We start from the raw sequence: 25,962 nt of genomic DNA, 5'->3' as shown, positions 1-25,962 counted from the left end.
CTTCCCCACAAAGTTTTAACTCTGCCCCTTTCCCATCACGGGCCAAGGTGCATAAAGAATATACTCAAAATAGGGGGCATACCCAAACAAATAGTTATCCTCAAAGAGATGAAAACCCACAAGGTTATCGGTATCCCCATAAAAGTAAATAACAAAAGTGGCAAAAATAGGGGGCATACCCAAACAAATAGTTATCCTCAAAGAGATGAAAACCCACAAGGTTATCGGTATCCCCATAAAAGTAAATACCAAAAGTGGCAAAAATACTTTCAAGGTAACCAGACACCCCAAGTAAATAGTGCTCCCCAAGATATTAACGCTGAACAAGTTGAACCCCAAAGACAACCACGTCAAAATAGGAACAACAGCTATGATTCTGAGGGATCCCAACGATCCAGGAATCAATACCCTGGGACATAAAAAACGGTCCATGGGTAAAGATAGCTTGTCATTCAAGTAGGCCAACTCAGTACGCAAGTTAGTCAATTATGTACACTATTTACTAATATGAATCAAGCGTTGATGGCTCGGAACCCTAATAATCCTTTTTTAGGGGTACTGCCAGTGGCTAGCAGTGGGCCACAGGCACAGTCATAAATACTGCAGTATTACCTGAGAGAGAGGGGAGAGATATACCAAATAAATTGATAAATGTGAATAATGGTACTAATCATATTCTACAGACCGGAAACGGACGATTTAGCAGTGATGACAAGCAACCTCAGCCTGCAAGCTCTAACAAATCTCTTCCTTTGCAGTATTCTCTTAACCTTATTTCCACAGATGCAGTACACAGGAACCCTGTCGACCCTATTATAGAGTAGAGGACTGGTAAGAGTGAAAATTCTTCTGCATCGGGTAACATGGCGGATTCAGGTAACTTGTGGCGAAGCCCACAGATGTGTAATCATGCCAATTTTATGTGTGAAATGGTAGAAACTGCAGGGAGATATTATGTATTAACTAAACCCCAGGATTATGTTGCTAACCCTATCATGGGATTAATTGATACTGGATCTCAGGCAACATTTTTATCCCACAGTTACTACACACAGCTAAATGAGCTAACACCCCACAAACCTAAGATAAAAGAATTTGATGGTTCACTAATAGGTGTTGGGGGGGTGACTCCCTCAAAGTCTATGGTACGGCATGTTTAAAACTAGGGCTGGGGAACTGGGTAATAAGACACCCTGTCATTATAGTAGATCTGCCAACTGATCGTTTAATTATTGGTAGTGATCTCCTGAAGTGATTAAGCACCATAATTGATTGCATAAATAATGTAATTTGGTCACGATTCACAAGTAAAAAGACCTATTAATTATGAGAGGTCTGGTATATCTCACACCCAGCATAACTGTCACGTGGTGGAAGAGAAGCCAAATGCTGTGGAGATTCATTTCAGGAATGATTCTATACCTGAAATCACTATCCTACAAATAGATGATCAGACTCCTTTAAGTAGCTCTGATGGTAAAACTTTTAAAATTTCACCTTGAAAGATAGCAAATATTTCCTTAGACAGCGATGTATTAACCATATGTCTCCAAAAGGGGGATTGAAAAATCCCTAAAGGGGAGGCCACACTCAATACCTTGCAGGAATTGAGAGAGTTAAAGATGATCTATTTATCCCTATTCAAGTGCATGACCTTGGGAAAACCAAGTATGCCAAATTGAGCTTAAAACAGGAAGCTAGCTACATAAGCAAAGGTTTATTAGTGCACATCGCCGAACCTAAGGTGATTATATATCTTTCTCCCCAAGACCACTGTGTCCATGGCCTGGATGACAGGTCTGAAAGCTATAATGTAACAGCTAAATGTTTATTATCTATCTCCATAGGTAATAAATCAGCAAAGCACCTGTTTTTAGTTTTAAATACTCCCCATAATCAAACATATATTGGCAATGATATCTTACATAGATATGCCATACAAATAGATTTGATTAACTCTTACCTCAGGAGCAGGTTAAAGGGGGACCCTGAAGTATTTCAGGATAAAAATGCAGCCCTGAAATCAAACCAGCAAATGCCATATGCGGTGAATATGCAGGTGTCTAACAATGTTGTAATCACTGCTGGGGCTGACATATTCCTCTTACCCTTACAGGTAAAAAGAGGTCAGAAATTAAAAACTTCTGAAACACTAATATGCATCTAACATAGAATGAAAAATCTGGGTATAACAATGACCCATACTCCTCTGGTAAATATTGGAACTCTTACAATACATGTTATTGTGCATAACATGACCCCACAGGATATAACCTTATCCAAGGGAACTACCATAGGATATGCACTGGAATCAAGTTATTACACTTTTGGATTCCAGAATAATGTAATTGGGCTAATACCTGAAGGATACTTAACTGAAGAACAATTAATAGAACAATCCTTTGCAAAACATTTCAAAATATATTTAACAGTACAGTTACACTCATTAAGAAAGAGTGGGTACGCCCATTTATTGTATTGTTTTTAGAAAATATGGCAGAGAAGCATATATTAGAAGAATGGCAAGACCAAAAAAGGACTTATCTTGTGGGTCTGGTGATTCTTGTATCATCTATCTATCTATCTTTCTATCTATCTATCTATCTATCTATCTATCTATCTATCTATCTATCTATCTTTAAATTCCCAATGAAGTGCACTTTCATCTCCACTGAAAACTACCAGGGTTCTTGCAAAGAAATCCCACACAACACAAGCACTCTTTTATATATACATGAGCAATAGGACAACAATAAATTAACATTAAATCATTTTTATTTTGCACTTTGTCTCTTTAATTATTCCTCATGATAGGTATTCCAATGTCTGTTCTTAGCACTTCTGTGTACAGCTGCTCTAAACAATACAAGTGTAAAATGTGCCACTGACATAGGGCAAACTCCCTTGAGACCTGTTGATTGTATGAAGGACATAGTGCTTGTTTAGGTTTTTAATCATTGTCATGGTTACGCTGGACATAGGACATCTAATAAAATCTAAATCATAGATACATAGTAAATGAGGTAGAAAGAAGAAAGAAGTCCATTGAGTTAAACCTATACAGATCCTACCTAATTTACAAAAAAACTCTAATTATGCATAATTTAATCCTATTAAAAATGTGACCCATTTACACAAGCAATTATATCCCTGAATTCTATTTCTAGACAGAAATGTTTCTAATCCATTTTAAATGTATCTAAGTTATTGGCATTCTCTTCCTCCTTAGGCAATGAATTCCACAATTTGATTAATCATACAGTGAAAAAACATTTACAGTATGTTGCTGGAGATTAAATCTCCTTTCTTCCTGGCTTAAATTGTGACCTTTTGTCATAAACAATTTCCTCGGAAAAGAAAGAGCTTTTGCCATCTCTGTATATGGACCTTGAATATATTTATACAAACTAATCATTTTGCCTCTCAAGCACCTTTTTTTTCTAGGGAAAATAGAGAGAGCTGAGAGTCGGTAGGAGGAGGGGGTAGTCAGTGGTGTTGAAGGCAGCTGAGAGGTCATGTAAGATAAGTCTCAGTTGAATGTTGGGGATGGAAGCCAGATAGCAGGGGGTCAAGCAAGCAGTTGGAGGACAGGAAGTGGGTTAGGCAGTCTTAAACTAGTTTTTCCAGGAGTTTTGATGTAAGTGGAAGCAGTGATCTGGGGTGGCAGTTTGCATGATAATTAGGGTCAATGGATGGGTTTTTGAGTATGGGAGTGACCTTTGCCTGTTTGTAAAAAGATAGAAGTGAACCTTTAGATAGATAGGTTAATGTTGTCCCTTTAACAGATGCAACGATAATAATGCATTTTGGCAGCAGAAAGAGCCTGATAAATTTACCCTATGTAATTCAAACTATGCTACTCCCCCAAGCCCATATGAAGGACATTTAAAAAGAGTTGACATATGGGAAGAAAAGAAGAAAAATAAAAACATATTACTTGACATAACAGTTAATTGTATTCTCCATCCAATCTTCAAGTTCTGAGTGAACAAGCTCTGTGCCAGACATAAATGTGTATCAGTGCCTAACACTAAATGTCGGATTCATGCCAAGGTTGAAGATGTGAAAAAGAGCTGGAGTGAGGGTGGAAGACAGAGAACGTATAAGATGTGAAGGGATAGGATTGAGCGGGTAGTGAGGCAGACAGTAAGGAATCCCCTTCATTCTCAGTGGTTGGAGAGAAAATGCAGAGTAGCAGTTTAAAGGGGCATTGAACACTAAATAAATGTTAGATATAATGATGCATTCAAAGAAAAGATTAGTCTGAGAATAACGTAGATGTATTTTTAAAATTTTCATTAGCTGTTTAAATATTGACAAAATAAGTGTAAAGTTTAAGGGGTATATTTATCACAGTGCGAATGGACATGATATGATGTAGCGTATGATGTCCGCTGTACATCGATAAATGCCGACAGCATATGCTGTCAGCATTTATCATTGCACCAGAAGTTTTTGTGAACTGCTGATGCAATGCCGTCCCCTGCAGATTCGAAGCCAATCGGCTGCTAGCAGGGGGTGTCAATCAACCCAATCGTATTTGATTGGGTTGATTTCTGTCCGTGGCCTCAGAGCAGGCGGACAAGTTATGGAGCAGCCCCTATGCATCTATAAAACAATGGGAGCTGCCATGTTGTAACTTAGGTTACCTTCTCTGCTTTGGCCAATTAGCGGCAGTTATAAATAGGTCACTAGAGTGTGCAGCCAATGGCTGTGTAGAATATAACCGTGTTCAGCACTTCCATTTCTAACAGGAATGAAAAGCTCACAATTTCAGAATGGAATTACAGGAAAAAGCGATAAAATAAATAATGAATGTACATTGCAGAGTATTATAAATATATATATAGTACCAATATGAGCACTCTCACTTCAAAATTCAGCAGCCAGGGTGCTAGTGGATAGTAGATAATGATAGCAAAAACTTGAACTCACTGGACTTTTCAAACACCAAACATTTAATGTAACGTTTCGGAGACAAAGTATCCCCTTCCTCAGACAAAAGTGAAATGGCAATACATGCAGTATAAAAAGGCAAACAAAGTGATAACCCCTCCCCCCAATTAAGACAAAAAAACGCCAAAATAGTACTCATGACAACCACACAAACCAAAGTGACAGTATTACTAAACAAAACAACCAATCCTGAAAGATTCAAGTTAAGTGATCAAGTGGTTGAATATTGGAGTGCAAAACACAATATAAATGTGAGACATGAGAAATAAGAATTAAAAATGTATGTACATACATCCAACTTATATCGAATGATAAATTTACTACTCACATATGTATAGATATTTCCACAAGCATATCCCATTCCAAAACTGATTATTAGGGAGACATGGGAGGCACATACTCACACACAAAGCTCACAGCCTAAATGTTCAAATATCTAAGACCAGGTGCGTGCACAACATAACGGTATTGGCGTGACCGGTCCTGGAGGATTTCTCATCCTTATTGATCCGTTTACCGATCTGACTACACAGTGAGTGTGCTAAATTGATTGTAAATCGGCGACGTGTTGTGGTAGATAGTGATGAAATCCCCAATAGCTGGTATTAACCCCATAAACTTGCAATACCATTATGTTGTGCACGCACCTGGTCTTAGATATTTGAACATTTAGGCTGTGAGCTTTCACTTTTGTCTGAGGAAGGGGATACTTTGTCTCCGAAACGTTACATTAAATGTTTGGTGTTTGAAAAGTCCAGTGAGTGCAAGTTTTTGATATCAATATATATATATATATATATATATATATATATATATATATATATATATATATATATATATATATATATATATACACACAATTTATCATTTTATATAACCATCTCAAAGTGTTTAATGTCTCTTTAAGGATAACTGCATAATGTGTTTCAATGAAGCACTGTTTTTCTTTAAAAATTAAAATTAACCAGAATATTTGCAAGCACTATTTCAAATCTAAGAACACAGTTGTTTAGGAAGGGGGGAAAAATAAAAAATAACTAAAGCAAAACTCAGCATGGCAAATGACTACAGTAATTATTCCTGCTGTCCTTAATAGCCAATGCTCACGCCGGTTCACAAACTAACAAAGAAGTCCTTGTGTGAACATGATCTGCCCTGCTGATATTGATGTAGATTATACTAGAACCTAAATCTAACAGAGCTCTACATGTTATTGTGATTTCAGCTCCTAAAATGTTCATCTTGGCATGAATCAGACATTTAGTGTCAGGCGCTGATACACATTTATGTCTGGCACAGAGCTTGTTCACTCAGACCTTGAAGATTGGATGGAGAATAAAATTAGATGTTATGTCAAGTAATATGCTTCTATTTTGTCTTTCCTTCTGTTTAAATGTCCTTCATATGGGCTTGGGGGGTGGGGGTGGGGGTAGTGTAGTATATTTACCATTTACCAGGCTCTGATTATTGTAGCATCTGTTAAAGGGACATTATAGTTAAATCTATTAGTCCTATAAACTGTTAGGAGTCTTTTTAATTAAATCAAATCCAGTTAAAGGGACAGACACCTTGTAATTAAAAGAGATTTCTGGTGTGCTGCTATAGAAGAATGGGGCAAAATAAATAATGAAAATATATTGCAAAGTTGTTTCATTCCGCATAACTAAACATTATATTTAAAAATCTTGTGTTTACTCTCCCTTTGTTTGTTTTATTTATGATAAATGTTTACACAGTATTTATCTTTATTTCTACAATGTGTCCTATATCAGAGTGGCATTCTAGAATACTTCATTCAACTTAATATGGTAAGCAGTGTACATATTGGGTAAGAAGTGGTGAATTTAGTTTTTGTGCTGCCATAGGCACTGGAAAATATAACCCACCCAACCTTCTGTCAAACCCCAACAACTTTAGCTGATATTTCCTGCATATATATCTCTCATTGGGAGGTCAGAGACTGGTGGAGGGGTCATGGATCCCCAACTAGATGATCAGGCATCATTGATTGGTAGTAAAATGACTAAATAACACTTTTGAAGATATCAGGGCCGGGCTGGGAATAAAAAACAGCCCTGAAAAAAATATGAAGACCAGCCCTATTCTCCGTTGAGTCGGTAGAATGCACATGCCCCAGGGGTTAGATTCAATAAGCAGCGGGTGCTGATTTCTACCCCAGAGGTTTCCGGCCTGCCAGAATCATAAGTTAAGAAGCAGCTAACTTGTCCGCTATAATTGACACCCCCTGCTAGCAGCCGATTGGCCGCGAATGTGCAGGGGGCAGCATTGCACAAGCATTTCACAAGAAATGCATGTGCAATGTTAAATGCTGACAGCATATACTGTAAGCATTTAACGATGTCAGGCAGACATGATTCGCTTTAGCGAATCATGTCGCTCGGTATTTAATAAGTTGGCCCCTAGGAGTGGAGAGCATAATGCTACAGAAATACCCATCAAATGTTGCTGCCCAATGAGTACGTCTTGTTTACCTAGACTAAGCTATGCCCCGGAATGTGATCCAACTGCTGATTTATGCAGAACTCCCATGCATCTTCTTTATCTTGGCACACTTCCACTTTGGCAGCTTTATTTAAAGGGACTGTAAACAGCTTATACCTTCTATTTTGTTGCTCTAAAACAACATATCAGCCACATCTAAAACATTTTAAAACATCTTGTTTGTTGCAACTGCTTTTCAGTAGCCAAACTCCATCCACCATTTGCCTTTTTAGAGGAGCTGATACAGGCTAAAGTTTGCAGAAAACAAGGCTAATGACGGTCATAATGTTTGTATAAAAACAATGTTTTGCAGTTGTTATCTGATAAAGCAAATTAGGGAATGGTATGTAGCAGGGTTAGCCATGAGAAATGCTTTTCCTGGACTATGAATTTCAAAGCACTAAATTATCAGAGATACATGTAATGAAAAGGGGTCAAAATAAATTATTAATTATGTTGCAGATGTTTAATTATGCATTAATAATTTTTAATAAAAATCTCAAGATGTTTACTGTCCCTTTAACTGCTCCTCATATTTGTCGTAAAACCAAGGACCATCTAAACCCCATGCAGAAATATGCAGCCATGCCCCTATGCCACATTCCAGCCAGTCAGCATGTGTATACTGATGCAGTATAACTGTAGAAAGCTGTCAGGAAAATATCACCTGAGCATCTCTATGTAAAAAAGGAAGATATTTTACCTCACAATTTCCTCAGCTCAGCAGAGTAAGTTCTGTGTAAAAAGTTATACTCAACTTGCTGCTCAGCTGCAGAAATTTTTTTTTTTAAGAAATGCACAGCAGCCAATCACCAACAGCAGTGCTGAGGTCATGAACTCTTTTACTGTGATCTCATGAGATTTCACTTAACTCTCATGAGATTTCATAGTAAACTTCCTTAAACTGAATATGTAAATAAAATGAGTGTGCACAAAGCTCACTCCCTTAGCTGTCCTGGGACAGTCATACTGATTTGCTGCTTAGAAGTCCTTTGCAATGGGATGTGGCTACTGATGAACTTTTGAGGTAAAATATCTTTCTTTTTTTACATAGAGATGTTCAGGTGATATTTTCTAGTCCGCTTTTTACAGCTATGCTGCATCACTTTCAAGTGTTTCAACATTTGGGTATCATGGCCCTTTAAACAGGAATAGCATATACATGTGTGCACTTTTCACTTAAAGGGACATTCTACTCCAGAATATTTATTGTTTAAAAAGATAGATAATTCCTGTATTTCCCACTCTCCAGTTTTGCATAATCAACAGTTATATTAATACACTTTTTATCTCTGTGATTACCTGGTTTCTAAGCCTCTGCAGACTGCCCCCTTATCTCAGTTCTTTTGACATGCATCCATTTTAGCCAATCAATGCTGTCTCTTAAATACCTCTACGGGAGTGAGCACAATTATATCTGTATGGCACACATGTGCTTGCAGTGTCTAGCTGCCAGAAATTGTCAAAATGCACTGAGATAAGATGCATTTTAACAGCTTAGAAATGAGCATATGAGCCTACCTAGGTTGAGCTTTCCACAAAGAATACCAAGAGAGTAAAGCAAATTTGATGATAAAAGTAAAATGTAAAATTGTTTAAAATTGCATGCCCTTTAGAGGAATCAGATTAATTGTAAGGTACTATTACAGTTACTATTACAATTCAAGAAAAAAATAGAAATTGATGTCATTATATTAAATGTGAAGTCGATTAATTGTGCATAATTTAAAGAAAACATTTAAAGGGACATTTTAGTCAAAATGAAACTTTCACAATCCAGATAGAGCATGCAGTCTTAAACAACTTTGCAAATTATTTATATTATTTAATTTGTCTAGTTCTTTTGGCATCATTTGTAGAAAAGCATTCCTAGGTAGGCTCAGGAGCAGCAATGCAAAACTGAGAGCTAGCAGCTGATTGGCAACTGCACATGTGAGCTTCCTGTCATTGGCTCACCCTATGGGGTGCTGCAATCTATCCCAGAAGTTTCTGGCTCGTCTGAAACAGAAGTTAAGCAGCGGTTGTAAGACTGCTGCTTCTTAAAGGGACAGTTTACTCAAAAATGAATACCATTGTAAACAATGTAATCATGGTATGGCTAATTATTGTTTTCTAATCGTTGTTTGCTGCGAAAAATTATTTTTTTACTTTTCAAATCTGAAGTCTAAGCCCATAATAATATTTTGTGGCTGTGCGGCCAGTCCATCGACACTGCTTTTTTAATTGCGCATGCGCCACCCCTGACGGTGACGTCACCACAAGTGTAAACACTGGCTTGCGCTGCATGAAAGTGCGCCTGTGTTCATATGTGAACACTTTTCTTTGTGGAGCTGTTGAGCTGCTTAAAAGCCTCTACTGTTCTATATAACACTTTAATATTGCACTACTAATGTTCGCACACTCTCATCGCGTGCTTGGTAATGACTAGTGGGGTGCACATGGAGTCTTTTGAGCATAGTTTGAAAATATTTCCGTGCATCTAATTAATTGCACACATATGATTGGATAGGGGGCAGGCTGAAAATGTTATGTTGTCCATCCCTTTTAACCGGGCGTTCCGGGATCATTAAGGACTGCGTGGGAAATACAACATAAAACATATATAAACATTTATTTTTACATATTCAGTTTCAGTACACATTAATGTTAATCATCTCTACACATCAGGTTGCTGCTCCAAGATAATGTTCATAATTTGAATAAACTTGTCCTTTAACTTCTCTGATCCGTTTGGTATGATGTCATAAAAAACTGAAGCCAAGGTTCTGTTAGTGTTTTATATTTAATTCCAAGACTTTAAAGGGATATGAAACTCAGAAATTGTCTTTAGTAAATCAGATAGAGCATAAAATTAAATAAAAAAATAAAAAAAATATTCAATTTATTTCTATTATCAAATTTGCTTTGTTCCCATAATATTCTGTGTTGAAGAGATACCTAGGTAGGCATCTGGAGCAGTACATGGCAGGGAATAGTGCTGCCATCTAGTGGTCTTGCAAATGGATAACATTCTTACAAAATTGCTGCCATATAGTGCTCCAGAAATGGGCCTGCTCCTAAGCTTATGTCCCTGCTTTTTATCAAAACATACTAAGAGAAGCACAAATATTTATAATAGAAGTAAATTAGAAAGTTGTTTAAAATTGCATGCTCTATCTGAACCATGAAATACATTTTTTGGGCTTCATATACTTTTAAAGAAGATTGTTGTCATTATTAGCTAGCATAGGTTACAACTGGAAGAGAGTCTAGGCCAGTGACGGCGAACCTTGGCACTCCAGATGTTTCAGAACTACATTTCCCATGATGCTCGACTGGACTTCAGAATGCCTAAGCATCATGGGAAATGTAGTTATGAAACATCTGGAGTGCCAAGGTTCCCCATCACTGGTCTAGGCTTTCAATCTGATCAAGGGAAAGAAAATTAAGGTGGTCAAAATTTGAAATGCTTATTGCTTAGCAAAGAGGAAAGTTTGACATGTTGTAGGGACAATATTAGTGCAGGAGTAACTTTGTTTTAGACAATAAAATATAGAATACATTAATTTTGTCTTCATCCATAAGTCTATTAAAGGGATAACAAGTATTTTACGTGTTTTTGACATCTCAATACTGTACATCAGCAATTAGCCACTATATTACAAACAATCTGTGTACAAAATATACCATTTAAAATCATCTAACACAGTCATTTGATAAGAAAAATGCACAATCTTTTTTTTTTTGTAGTCCAGGAAATATCCCTTAAAAACATATTGAGAGTTATTTATCTTATCTCTTTGAAGTAGCTAATTTGAGACATATATAAATGGACTCCTGCACTGATTAAAGGGACATGAAACACAACATTTTTCTTTCAAAATTCAAATAGGTTATATCTTTTTTTAACAACTTTCCAATTTACTTCTGTTATCTATTTTGCTTCATTTTCTTGGTATCTTTTATTGATGAAGCAGCAATGCACTCCAGGGAGCTAGCTGAATACATTTGTAAGCCAATGAAAATGGTAATACAAGTTCAGCCACCAATCGGCAGCTAGCTCCAAGCTCCTGAGCTTAGCTAGATATGCTTTTCAACAAAGGATACAAAGACCGGTGTAAGTATAAGTGAAAACCTTATATTGTTGCCTTTTCTGCTGTTTTATTGGTCTTCCTCATCTCGTTCCAGCTCCCATTGAAGATCTAAATCCTTCAAAATCTGGGCTAATTAAAAAACCACCACTTCGAATCTTACAAGGAAATCGATTACAATTACACTCTTCACATTGCTACATTTGTATTGTATATTATACCACATTGTTGCTATTTGTATACTACACTTCAATTTTGCGCCTGATCAGCGCTATCGTGTTTGCAAAATACATTGTATTTCATTTTGTTTCACATATGTAATTAAATTTATACATTTTTATTTCTTTGTTGTTAGCACTTTTTTGGTTGATCCAATCTGCACCAGGTATTATTATTTGCACATACATTTGGCATTATATGCTCAATAAGCCATTATATATATTTTTTCTATTTTAAGTTGTTTAGCGCCTGTGTTTTTTGAATCCTATGGTCTCTTTTTAGATTCCATAGTATTCTCTTTATCTCAAAGTTAATTAACTACAAATAATTAAACATTTAAGGCCAGATTACGAGTGGATCACTGTTACGGGTGAGCAATAAGCGATTTATCGCGTGTGTTTTGCTCACTGCCAAATGCAGAAATTGGATGCTGCTTTCGATATACGGCTCTTTTCAGACCCAAATATCCTCTCTTGCAAGTAAAACACACAGTACTGTATATTTCACTTACATTCTTAAATACACATTTCTCTATATATGTGTATATACCTATACCTGCATATCTATTCCTATAGATAGGTATAGATATGTATTTTACATGAACAGTATCAGATCTTTATAGAAATATATATTTAATAATAAAAAGTACATTATTTTTATTGATGAACATAGGAATGTAAAATATGTGTTTTGTTCATTGCGTTTCTCAATTTAGATATTAACGCAGTCAGGGTAGCAAATGAGAACTTGGAGTATTTTAAGGAGCGTTATTGAAATATTACATATAAAATATTAAGCAAATTAAAATAAATTATAAAACATTATTGTAAATTTACTTATTGTAAAATATTCTAAATAATCCATAGAATATATCTATATATTTTACAGTATGTTTAATCATTTTTAATAATTTATATACTGTATATATATATTTATTTTTTAAAATATTTTATATGTAATATTTCAATAATGCACCCCAAGTTTTCATGTGCACTAAACTGATCACGTTAAGATCTAAATTGAGAAATGCGATGCACAAAAGGTATATTTTACATTCCTATGTTCTTCACATAGAAAATCAAATTTTTATTATTAAATAAATATATATATATATGTGTGTGTGTGTGTGTGTGTGTGTATCAAAGAATAATAGACATTGTACAGTAACGATACAGTAAAACACAAAAACATATTTACACACATATAGATTGGAGCCATTTGCAGTTAAGTAGCTGAAAACATGTAAAATCATTTTCATGCAATATTGATATTTAATAAAATGTTTAAATGTGTATTTTTGCTGTAAATATTTCACAATCCAATTTTATTCACATAATTTTAAAAAGATATTCCAAAATATATATGTATCTTTCTATACCTATTTAAAATTATATATATATATATATATATATATATATATATATATATATATATATATATATATATATATATATATATATATATATATATATAGGTATAGATATATATTATACCAAAAAAACATCATTCATATATACATATATATAGTCCAAAGTATGAATAAAGCACTCTCTGGTCTTCAGACAACAGTAAATACATTTATTGAGATGTGACGTTTTGGGGTAAACAAGCCCCTTCCTCTGACAAGTAAACAATGTGTGAAAAAACTTTTATAGACCTGATAGGCCCTCCTTCAAAAGACTGCCAATCAAAAAGCAGCGTGTGCAAAAGAAATAAGGGTAAACTGACAGCTGATGTGTTGTGTTACTGTAATTACCATCATATGTGTAAAGTGCAATGTCAAAATAACAGATGCAGTGGTCTTAGGACTGCGCATCAGGGACACCAAGACAAAACAGCATTTAACAATCATCAGAAAGTATGTAACCGATTAGTATAAAACAGTCAGGCAAACTTAGAGCAAACAGATGAAAACCAATCAAGCCGTCATAGACGATATGTGATTGGTCGACTGAAACCCGCCCTTTCTGCTTTTTGATTGGCAGGCCTTTGGAGGAGGGCCTATCAGGTCTTTAAAAGTTTTGTTCACACATTGTTTGCTTGTGGAAGGGGCTTGTTTACCCCGAAAGCGTCACATCTCAATAAATGTATTCACTGTTGACTGAAGACCAGATAGTGCTTTATTCATACTTTGTACTTCAGTTATTCTATGAGCACCCTGGCTGCTGTTCTTTCAGTGACAGTGCATCCCGACTGCTGTTTATATATATTTATATATATATATATATATATATATATATATACAGTATATGTTTGTGTATTTAAGAATAAATATTATTCTATGTGAAGAGCATTGGAATGTGAAATATTAATATTTTATGTTAGTTTAGTGCAAAAGTAAACATGATCGGGTTTGAGTGCAAGTAGGGTACTTGTTTTTTGCCCACTTTTCACGCTCCATTGAAGTCTATAAGGGAATACATTAACCCAATTGCGATATTGTGAGTTCGGCTCATTGTGCACGTCGGGTTATTGTACGTGCGAAAAGGTTTTACTTTTAACTTTTAAAATGCACAATACTTATCCCATCCTCTCATATTCTAGCCCTTAATGGGGACTTACAATTTGAGTTTAATGTTCCTTTAAATGTAGAATAATCTATGTATACATTTGTCAGCACATATATGCCAGTGTGGCTTTGTCTCACCAGTAAGTGTGGCTCTGGTGGTCTGACCATTGTTTCTTGGCACCCTGAGTTCATGGTACTGATCTCCAGCTAACGTGCTGTAGACAACGTGGTACCTATCACCTTCTGCCTCGCTATTATCCCACTCTAGTTCCAAAGTAGATGAGGCTCGAGATGTCACTCGCAGATTCTTTGGGGCATCAAGTTCTGGTATAACATAGGGAGAGACAAACAATAAATGAATGCATTTTAAGTAGGTACAGTTATTTTATGCAATTTACCTCTTGTTCTACCTATGATGTTGGACAATGTTTTGTATTCCAATGTCATAGTGTTTTAAGGGACATGGCATTCAGAAAGCAAATTGTTCAGCTTTGAAAGAACAGTTTATTTATACTACAAGTAGAAAACACTTTATCCAAACTGCTTAGGACAGGAAAAGGTTTGGATTTTGGAATATTTGTGTATTTGCATGTTCTAAATAGGACAGTTTGGAGAGGAGATGGAACCAAGTGTAAACAACAATATTTTATGTCATTTAGGCAATATGTATGTGTCATACTACAGCTTTAATATGTAACCTAAAGATAGTTTTATATCATTTTTAATACTTTGTATACATAGTACTATCAGAAAGATAGTACAGTACTGCAATCAGAAAGGTAATTGTTATTGTTTTAAATAAATATAGACTATTATTTGCATTTTAGAACACACAAAAAAGACACAGGCAAAGAAGATTGTAACTTACAGGCAGAGAAAAATTATCATTTTTGATAATTGTATTTTTAAACAAAATATTAAAGCTTGGATTTCAAAAAAAGTTTGGATTTTGGAATTCTGAATTTGGGGATTTTTGCCTGTAAAAGTTAATGGAAGATTGTACTAAAACATGTTTTAAACTTTTGCTATACTTCTCAATGACTGATAGAAACAATGATAATGTGTACCTATCACAAATAAGTACTGGGTCTGTTTGCTGGGGGGTAAACACATTCTTCATTTCAAGCAAGAATGCAATAAGAAAAGGCTGTAGATCATTAGAGTATTGTATAATTGATTTTAAGTTCCATTAAACACATGAAAAACAAATAAAACTTTAAGAAATGGCAGTATCCCAAACATTTCAAGGAGATTTTCAACAGAAAACAGGGCAGCAAATGAATTCAATATTTACAGTAACTGCCTCATATGTGTTTTTATTTTATTTATTTTTTTACTTAACTCTTAGGGGGCGATTTATCATGTGTCTGGCGGACATGATCCGCTATAGCGGATCATGTCGGCAAGACATCGATAAATGCAGACAGCATACGCTGTCGGCATTTATCATTGCACAAGCATTCCTTGTGAAATGCTTGTGCAATGCAACCCCCTGCAGATTCGCGGCCAATTGACCGCTAGCAGGGGTTTCAATCAACCCGATCGTATGCGACTGCTGCTTCTTAACTCCTGTTTCCGGCGAGCCTGAAGGGCAGATACGGAGCTTGTTAAATCAGCCCTTTAAAATGAATTCAAGACACTTAAGTAACAATAGAATCTTTTGAGCATTTCTTTAATTAACATGTTTCAATCTACAAATACCTAATTGCAAAGAACATTCTGATCATCATATTTAACTTACTCACATGCTACTTGAAAGTGATGCAGCATAACTGTACAAAGCTGAAAAGAAAATATCACCTGAACATCTCTATGTAAAAAAGAAATATTTGTTTACCTCAAAATGTCCTCAGCTTACCAGAGTAAGTGCTGTGTAAATAGTTATACTTCAGCTGCTGTCCAGCTGCAAGTTGAAAAAAAACAAAACCAAACAGTAGCCAATCAGCATCAGCAGTGCTGAGGTAATGCTTTGCCTTTGCTGTGATCTCATGAGATTTCAGTGAAATATGATGAGGTTTCATAGAACTTATTTAAACTGAATAGGAAAACAACATGACTGCATCTGCACATGTCAGATGCACACTCCCTAGCTTATCCTGGCACAAGCATCCTGACTGGCTGCTTAAAGTCTCTTTACAGTGAGGTGTGAATACATAGAGATGTTTAGGTGATATTTTCTAGTCAGCTTTTTTTACAGCTATGTTTCATCATCAGTTTCAAGTGCTTCGACATTTGGGTATCATGTCCCTTTAAATATTTGTTTTTATTAAACAAAAACTGACAATATCAATGTAAAGAGTATCATTGATTACATTATACAAAATATAAACATTAAGATCCTCCATGTGATACTGTGTCACATTCCTTATAAAATAATAATGATTGAAGATTTAAAATATTTATAGATTTTTTTTCTTGCAGCCTTTAGTTTCCTAACTCAAATATATGCCAGAAAATGTGATGAGTACCTGTAGTAAAGTAAGCACTGACTGGGTTACTCTGATTCTCCCCTCGGACTCCTCGAACAGACACCTTGTACTGAGATCCAGGACGGAGAACCTGCATGGAATTTTGACTCAAGGGTGGTTGCAGACGGAATGTGGTCCGTTCCCCTTCTCCATTAACTGGTCCATATTGCAGTTGGATGAAGTCTAGTCTTGCTCTAGCTGGCGTCCATTCCACAAATGCTACCGTGTCTGAAACATCTCGTACTAAGATATTGGTAGGTCCATCTATAGCTGAGGAAAAAAAAACAAAGCAGAACTTGATAATGATAACTGATATCTGAATGTATTTGTTTTCCAGAACAGATAATTATTTTCTGGTTGAAAAGGAAAAAATCAACTTGCAAAATTTCTCACATCACGTTAAGGGCTAGATTATAAATTGAGCACAATCAATAGCGCAGATGCATTATTATTTTTTTGTGCGAGGTTGCACAAAGAATACTGCACAATCTGGTATTGAAAGTTCAGGGTTAAATGTTTTAACCATAGTATCTTAGCATGGCCAAAACTTGTTTTAGGGTGCCTTATATTGTTATGGATAGAGCAGACAGTACTATAAGTAAGTTTATAGCACTTGTATTACAAGTGATGTTTTCAATTCTTGTTCTCAAGTGTAATCCAAAATGATACTGTAACATTTAGATGATTGATAGAGTGATGTTATTTAATGCACAATAGTAGTAATATTTTAAGTTATATAAGTCAATGTGAAAAACCTGTAAGCAAAATTACTTATTTAAAAAAAAAAAGTGAGTTTTCAAGTCAAGTTTAAATTTTCAGGATATAAAAGAAACATGCCCTAAAAAAGGGACAATCCTCTTAATCAGTATTTCTCAACTCCAGTCCTCAGGACCCTTAACACGCCAGATATTCATTATATCTTAACTAGAGCACAGGTGAAACAGTAATCTGAAGGGTGAGAGCAGGTTAGTAACCATGGTTACTGATCAGCCGATTATTTCACCTGTGCTCTAGTTAAGAGAGAATGAATATCTGGCTTGTTAAGGGTACTGAGGATTGGAGTTAGAAACACTGCTCTATATATAGAATATTTGGTCACCCTAGGGTTAGGTGGAAGATAGAGTTCCCAATAATGACAATCCCACACATTTAGGACAGTTGGGTGTTCTGTTACAGTTCTAACCTTTTTTTTACCCATACAAAAGGATTTCACTGTAAAATGTGGTGGGTCTGTAAACATTATTACAGTGTTTGTATCCACAGGAACATGTTTTGGAATTTAAAACCCTTGTTCCCCCAACAGGTACCAGCTTCTATGCATCTCTGCAGATAAATTGTTGCAAATATTTGCATTTTGTAATCATTAAATTACATTTAATCAGTGTGTGTGACAATCTATCTGCAGAGCTTCAGGTTACCTACTGTTCAATATTGTACCGGAAAGTCCAGTATTTTTGCAGACTATCCAGTAAATGTTATACAAACTACTGGATACTCCAATTTCCTGTTTTTTTTATCATCTCCTGAGCAGGGGTCAAGTCAGGCAGGAACGCATGGTAATGGAGTTCCTGCACGATTTTTGCAGGAGGAACTAAGTTCTGGACAGAGAACAGAAATGCTTCAGTAAACACTGCTGCTGCTTGTGGGAGGAGCTGGAACACAGTCTGGTTACAGGGATAGTAAGATCATCTAGTAATGGGCAGTAACACTTCCTACAATACACTAAATGCAAGCCTGTCAGTGATCCTGCTGTGTGATCACCACGCAATGTGTGTAACACATGGTGCTTACATTTCTGTGTGGCTTGCTCTGGGGTTATTTAGGACTATTGCACCTTAAGTTGGTGAGACTCTGTGACAGATGAGGATTCTCAGGTTCAATGGCAACCATTCAACCCTTCATTGGATTTAATTTGCTTTCATTAGCCAAAGTGTATAGATTATATACATATAAATACAGTGTGTGTGTAAAACAATATTAATTGTGAGGAGGGGTGGAAGTCTTGGTGAGTTCCCACACTTTTTTTTGTAGGACTTGACCCCTGCTCCTGAGTGACAGCTATATTTTAAATGCTCCAAAAATGGCCCTGAAAGTAGACATACTACACATGTGCTGCTCAGCCAAGTATTTTGGGGAAAACAATTATTGTCCTATATGTTACTTGCCAGTCTCTGTGGTGTTAAAATAGTTCTCTCTTTGTGTTACATGTAGCTACTTCGATAAAATGAATGCTCTGTGTTTTTTATTTTTTTACAGGGAAACACTTTGTGTGCTACTAGCAATTCAAGGGACTGAAACCGATTCTGTGTTTATTACTGGCAGCCAGAGTTAAAATAATTGGTTTGTGTGTGCCAGAGTTAAAATAATTGGTTTGTGTGTTACTGGCATACAGCCAAGGATATAAAATCAATACTTAGTTTTGAAAAATAGGTATGGCAGGGTCAGTGGTGGGGCCTAAAGAGCAGCATTGGGGAGGGGCTTTTGGGTGACCCCTGCTTACTACCAGTGTTAAGTCACCTAGAGGTTGTCTAGTATTATTGTGGTTGACAGCTGGTGACCCTAGCAGAGCTTCAGTAAAGCTGGTGCATTCCCCACCAACTCCAAACTTTACAAGCTCTTGTCCAACCTAATTCTGAAAATCGGTCCTATAACTGGGCTAAGTGGACTGGAATTGAAGAACCCTGTTCTAGTCTTTAAAGCAACAGTAAAGTCAAAATGGATTTATTCAGATAGAGCATGCAATTTTAAACATTTATCCAATACACTTTAATCTGCTTTGTTCTCTTAATATCCTTTGTTGAAAAGCATGCCTAGGTAGGCTCAGGAGCAGTAATGCACTACTGGCATCTAGCTGCTGACTGGTGGCTGCGCTTATATGCCTTTTGCTAATGGCTTACCTAATGTGATCAGTTATCTCACAGTAGTGTACTGAAACTCTTTTAACAAAGGATACCAAAATAATTAAGCTAATTAAATAATAGAAATAAATTGGAAAGTTGTTTAAAGGAACACTGAACCCACATTTTTTCTTTCGTGATTCAGATAGAGCATGCAATTTTAAGCAACTTTCTAATTTACTCCTATTATCAATTTTTCTTTGTTTTCTTGCTATCTTTATTTGAAAAAGAAGGCATCTAAGCTTTTTTTTTTGCTTCAGAACTGTGGACAGCAACCCAGGTTGTTCACCAAAAATGGGCCGGCATCTAAACTTAAATTCTTGCATTTTAAATAAAGATACTAAGAGAATGAAGTAAATTTGATAATAGGAGTAAATTAGAAAGTTGCTTAAAATTGCATGATCTGTCTGAATCACAAATGAAAATTTTTGGGTTCAGTGTCCCTTTAAGATTGTATGTTTTATCTCAATGTCACATTAAAAACTGGGCTGCTAATAAAAGTTATTATAACACCATACCAAGGTCAGAGGGTGATACTGAGGAGTCATCCATCTCTACATTTAATATTTACATTCCTGTTCACCCCTTATCTATACTTTTATTCTCCTGAATAGAGCAAGGGGCATGTAGAGAAGGCTCTGCCTAGCAGATTTATGGCTACTGACACCTTTGAGAATTAGTAAAGCTACAATAAAGACTTTGGTTCCACAGCATCTCTCAGAACTTCCTTTAGAGCAGTTACCATTGTGTTGTGCTGCACTGATATATGGAAATTCCTTCATATCGTTTTTCTCCAGGAACAAAATGTTATTTTAATATATAGATTTGTAATGTACCTGAGCCAAAAGCATGTAGGCCAACAAAAATATGACCCAGCTACAAATACGTTGGATGAAATAACCTTTATAGTTGCTCATAAGGGAACTAATTTAATTCACGCAGCCTTTTTCCTTAGATTTCAGTCATTAAAGTCACATGAAACCCATTTTTTTTTCTTTCATGACAGAGCATACAATTTTAAACTAACTTTCCAAATTATTCTATTATCACACTTGTTTTATTTTCTTTGTATCCTTTGTTGAAGGAGCGGCCATGCACTACTGGGAGCTAGCTGAACACTTTAGGTGAGCCAGTTACAAGAAGCATATATGTGCAGCCACCAATAAGCATTTAGTTCCCATCAATGCATAGCAGCTGCTGAGCCTACCTAGATATGCTTCTGAACAAAGAATACCAATAGAACAAAGCAAATTATATAATAGAGATAAAGTAGAAAGTTGATTAATGCAAGCTTTATCAGAATCACTAAAGAAAAGTTTGTATTTCATGTCCCTTTAATTCAAAAGAATTCAGTTTAACACTGTTCTGTCATACCTGTAGACACACTGCCAGATGTAGGTGGGCTGCGCGCCTGCTCCTTCAGTGAAATGATACTGACTGTGTAATCCTCTCCTGGTTTAAGCCCAGTCTGGTTGAAGGAAGTAACACTGCTAGGTAGCTGGGCTATCAGAGCCCCCTCGTTATTCTGTAACAGTAGAGAAAAGAGAAATCTGATGAAAGTGAAAAAGACAAAAATAAAAAGGATATTCCATCCAGCCAAAATTGAAATCCACATAGACACATTTCAGTTATGAATAGAAACAATGTTGTAATATACATGTACAGTATTAGCCAAAATGCTTCTAATAAAAGCAATATCGGTTTTAAAACTTTATTTAAGTATGCACCGTGCACTAGCACAGGCTCAGAGAGTCTAAGGTGCTTGTACCATCCGGTAATGACTCAGTTAATTGCTGACATGATACAGGCCCCACTTGCGCTCTGATCAACTGCAGTATTTAAAATGCTGGTGACCTCAAAATATCTAGTTATGCATCACATGCACATGCAAAGATAAACGTTAACACTAAAACAGTGATAACGTTTACTAGAAGCATTTTTTGCTAATACATGTGTATTGCAAATATGTTTCTTTTTAAAGATATAATTTGTCTGTGTGCATTTAAATTTGTACAGGAATATCCCTTTAAACACATCTTGCTTTTCTGTAAAAATGGTGATTTGTCCCACATTCCCTAGGCCAAAAAGCAAAATCTATAACTTAGGTTTTCCAAATGCTGTAAATTGTGTCTACACCAACTATGTAATTTACAGCATTTACAGGTTGTTGGCTTTTCTAGGGAGAATCGGATAAGCAGAAATTTTATACAAAAGCATGAGGTGTTTAATGTCTTTTAAAAAGTGAACAGGGATTATTCATAATTACAGTTTCATAATTTAAACAGTGTGTGTTGAATTAAATTAACCTTTCCAATTAATTGCTATTGTCCAATTTATATATCTTTCTATTGGTATAAACTACCTTCATTGACAAAACACCTACGTAAAAGTGTGCATGTGCCATAAATGACAGCAAGGTTTGTAAAAATATATAAGTGAAGACTTTCAGGCCGAATTATCAAATGTCTTGCGGAGTGTGGATCAGGTCCGCAAGACATTGCTGAATGCGGAGAGCAATACGCTCTCCGTATTCAGCATTGCACTAGCAGCTCACAAGAGCTGCTAGTGCAACGCCGCCAGGGCCGCCATCAGGGGGTGACAGGGGTGACTCCTGTCAGGGGCCCAATGGGCCAGGGGGGCCCCATGAGGCAAGAACTAAAAAAAAAAAAAAAAATTTTTTTTTTTTTTTTTAAATTTTGGCAGCCACCAGTGGGTACTACAGCAGAGTTCTAAATGAGCATGTGAAATGTTATTACAAGGAGTAAAGTATTAGCATTTGAGAGGATTTCTTAGTGTGCACTAAACCACTATGCACAGTGTGAGACAGACTTGGCACTTTGTACAGTGTGTGTCTGAGTCAGACAGCAGATCACTTTCATTTGCAGAGGAGGTAAGAATTACTTAGCAAATGTTTTTATTTCTTTTTGCAATTTCGGATTGTAACTTCAGTGTGGTAGTAGTTGTATGGTGGGGTCAGGGGTCCATAAAAACACTTTTTTAGCAGCAGTGTATGTATGATTATTTGACAATGCTGTAGAAATCCTATATTTAAAACATCTACATAAAATGTTATACTCTCAGACTAAGATTGCCTAGTGTTTGAAATGAGACAGGTTAACTTAAAACTGTTCAGTTTACTCTACAGCTGACTTAATTTTGAAATACATACCAACAAGCCTAAATCCTGCATTTAACCATATCTAATGGTATGAGTACCACAGCTTATGGTTCCACCAAGACCATATAGAGTACAGCATTTTCAAAATCCATAAGTACAGCTGACAGATGGGAACATTTGTACACTATATTTGAAGTGGTGCATTTGGTTGGGGAAAATGGGGAAAAGCAAACAAACAAACATATGTCAACCTTTTAAAAGAACTTTTCTTCATCTAGCCATCTACCCAGATCATTAATGTACACAGAATTATTTTTGTTTGCACATTTACAAATATGATTCTTTAAAAAGTGATCTCTTAATTTCTGCATTTTTTTATCATGCATGTCACACACTGTTGATTTAGGGGATGCAAGGTGCATAAATGTTTCCTCCTGTGAGTGTTTCTGTGGGTGTCTGTGTTTATGTCTTTGTGCTTTTGTTTGTGTCTCTATGAGTGTGTATGTATTTTTTTTCCGTGGGTCTCTCTGTGATGGTGGGTGTGTATATCTTTGTGCATTTTCTGTGGATGTCTGTGAGGGTGTGTGCATATGTCTTTGAGCTTTTTCTATGGGTGTCTCTGTGAGGGTGTGTGTATGTTTGTCTTTGTGTATTTTCTCTGGATGTGTATGTCTGTGTTTTCTGTGGATGTCTCTGTGAGGGTGTGTTTATGTCTTTGTGTGTTTTCTGTGGATGTCTCTCTGTGTGTGTATGTTTTTGTATGTTTTCTGTGGGTGTCTCTGTGTGTGTGTGTATGTCTGTGTGTTTTCTGTGGGTGTCTCTGTGTGTGTATGTCTTTGTGTGTTTTCTGAGGCTGTCTCTGTGGGTGTTTCCTTGGGTGTATGTGCAAGTTTGAGTGTGTGTCCATTGTCTGTTCCTTTTTAGGACATTTTGACCTTACTTCTGATTATTCACATCTTTCTACAGACTTTGAGACTAATGACATGAGACCTTTCCGGAAGTCACCAATCCACCATTTAACCTTTAAATTATTGTTTAGGCAGTTCAGGGCCCTTCCTTTCAGCCACTGCATGCTTTTATCATCATTTAGTTGGCATCTTCCTTTACAAAAAGATAATCAGAACTCCATATTTTGTTTTCTAAATCTCCTTTTTTACAAAACTGTAGTTTACCTCATTGCTTGTCAGGTCAATGTAAACAAGTGCTGGGTGTCTGTGTCTGAGTTTTTTCTTTGCGTGTCTGCTAGAGTGTCTATATGTGCATCCTTATGTGTGAGTATGTGTTTGTGTTTCAGTGTATGAGTGTGTGTCTGTGTGTGTATGTTACTACCTTTACAAGATTTCAAAGTATAAATAGACACTTAAGAATAAAGTGCATATATGTTTTAGTCACTTGGTCAAAAATTGCACATGTCAAAGGGGGGGGGGGGGCCTGATCAATGGTTAAGTCAGGGGCCCCAAAATGCAGACTCATGGCCAATGGGCCGCCAGCAGGGGGTGTCAATCAACCCGATCATACTCGATTGGCTTGATTTCTGGCTATTCCTGTCTGCCTGCTCAGAGCAGGCAGACAAGGTTATGGAGCAGCGGTCTTTGTGACCGCTGCTCCATAACTTGTGTTTCTGAAGACTCGCCAGAAACATGGGCTGTCAAGCTCCATACGGAACTTGATAGATAGGCCCCTATGACACATACAAGTCTTACTGGTGATGTCCCATATTGTATTACACAATGGAGCTTGTTTATTCCTTTTGAAATACAAAGAGGTGATCCTGAGCTATGAAAATACACAGAGAACCGCTTATGATATCATCAAAAGTGGACATTTCTGCAAATTTTTATTTTCCTATAAATTAACTTTGGAAAACTATGGTCATGCAGCTTTTCTTGGATAAACTGGAGAGCATTCCACAAAGAAGAATCTCACCCTGGAACATTCTACACCTTGCTTGCTTGATAAGTGATAAAACTCTTTTATATCTGTACTTAAATGGACGCTGAACCCACATTTTTTCTTTTGTGACTCAGTTAAAGCAACTTTCTAATTTACTGATATTATTAATTTTTCTTCATTATCTTGCTATCTTTTTTATTGGTGGATGAATTTATCCACCAATCAGCAAGAACAACCCATGTTGTTCACCAAAAATGGGCTGGCATCTAAACTTACATTCTTGCTTTTTAAATAAAGATACCAAAAGAATTAAGAAAATTTGATAATAGGAGTAAATTGGAAAGTTGCTTAAAATTGCATGCTCTGTCTGAATCACGAAATAAAAAAATTGGGTTCAGTGTCCCTTTAACGCATCTCACTACGGGAGATAATATAAACATACTGAAGACCAGAGTTGCACATGTGTGGTATTTAACCATGGCTATTAACATAGAAAGTTACCTGCGAGTTCCAAAAACAGCACTTTTATTTGATAAATGCTGATACACTACAAGAGTGGTAAAACAACTAAATCCTGACAGACAGAACAGATCTGTCTCACGCGTTTCAGCTCACATTGCTTTAGGGCCTGATGATAAAAGGTTTGCAGGACATAAGTGAAAAAAACACATTTAGCCTCAGAGGGAGAGTCTTCATTCAATTATCAAAGAAAATGGGCTGTCCTTGCAAGTGTCAAGGTGCCTCCTATATAACTAATGAGAGCTCTATGCTATGTAAAAGTTTGCAATGGAAAAAAAAGTACACAGGAAGAACCTGACGTATGTTTAAACTTTAATATTATGCCTAATATAAATAAAAATACACTGGTTTTAGTGCACTCTCCAATAAATTCACTCTTATTTTTGTATGAATAGGTTTTCCTATTAGTGTTTGAGTATTTTAATAAATCTTGCCACCTTTTAACTTGCGAGAAAAAATAGTGAGATTTGTAGGGCGGAAATGTTTAGATAATACGCTGTACTTAAATTATGATTTACGCTGTGCATATTTAATACAATTTATTCCTGTGTAATTTACATACAAATTTTACGTTTTTGATAAAACAAGATTTTTGGTCAACAATTTTCGATGCATTTTAAAACAGTCCTCATTCATCCAAAAAAAACCTCTCTCTGTTGAAGTTTAACAGTTTTATCACAGCCTCTTAAAGGGACAGTATACACCAATTTTCATATAACTGCATGTAATAGACACTACTATAAAGATGACTATGCACAGATACTGATCTAAAAATCCAGTATAAAACAGTTTAAAAACTTACTTAGATGCT

At 36.0% G+C, this 25,962-nt stretch overlaps 1 protein-coding gene across 1 annotated transcript in view; it reads right to left on the bottom strand.

Annotated features, from left to right (window-relative positions):
- The window catches only part of TNR (tenascin R), a 1,235,916-nt gene that overhangs the window by 241,838 nt on the left and 968,116 nt on the right, over positions 1–25,962 (bottom strand). The window contains 3 exon segments of the mRNA XM_053693306.1: positions 14,395–14,580; positions 16,725–16,994; positions 20,996–21,146. Of these exon segments, the coding sequence (XP_053549281.1) occupies positions 14,395–14,580; positions 16,725–16,994; positions 20,996–21,146 (607 nt within the window).

This window comes from Bombina bombina, chromosome 10 (assembly GCF_027579735.1).
Source record: "Bombina bombina isolate aBomBom1 chromosome 10, aBomBom1.pri, whole genome shotgun sequence".
Lineage (NCBI taxonomy): Eukaryota > Metazoa > Chordata > Amphibia > Anura > Bombinatoridae > Bombina > Bombina bombina.
Note: the sequence above shows the minus strand (reverse complement) of the source record. Positions and strands in the feature narration are given on the sequence as shown.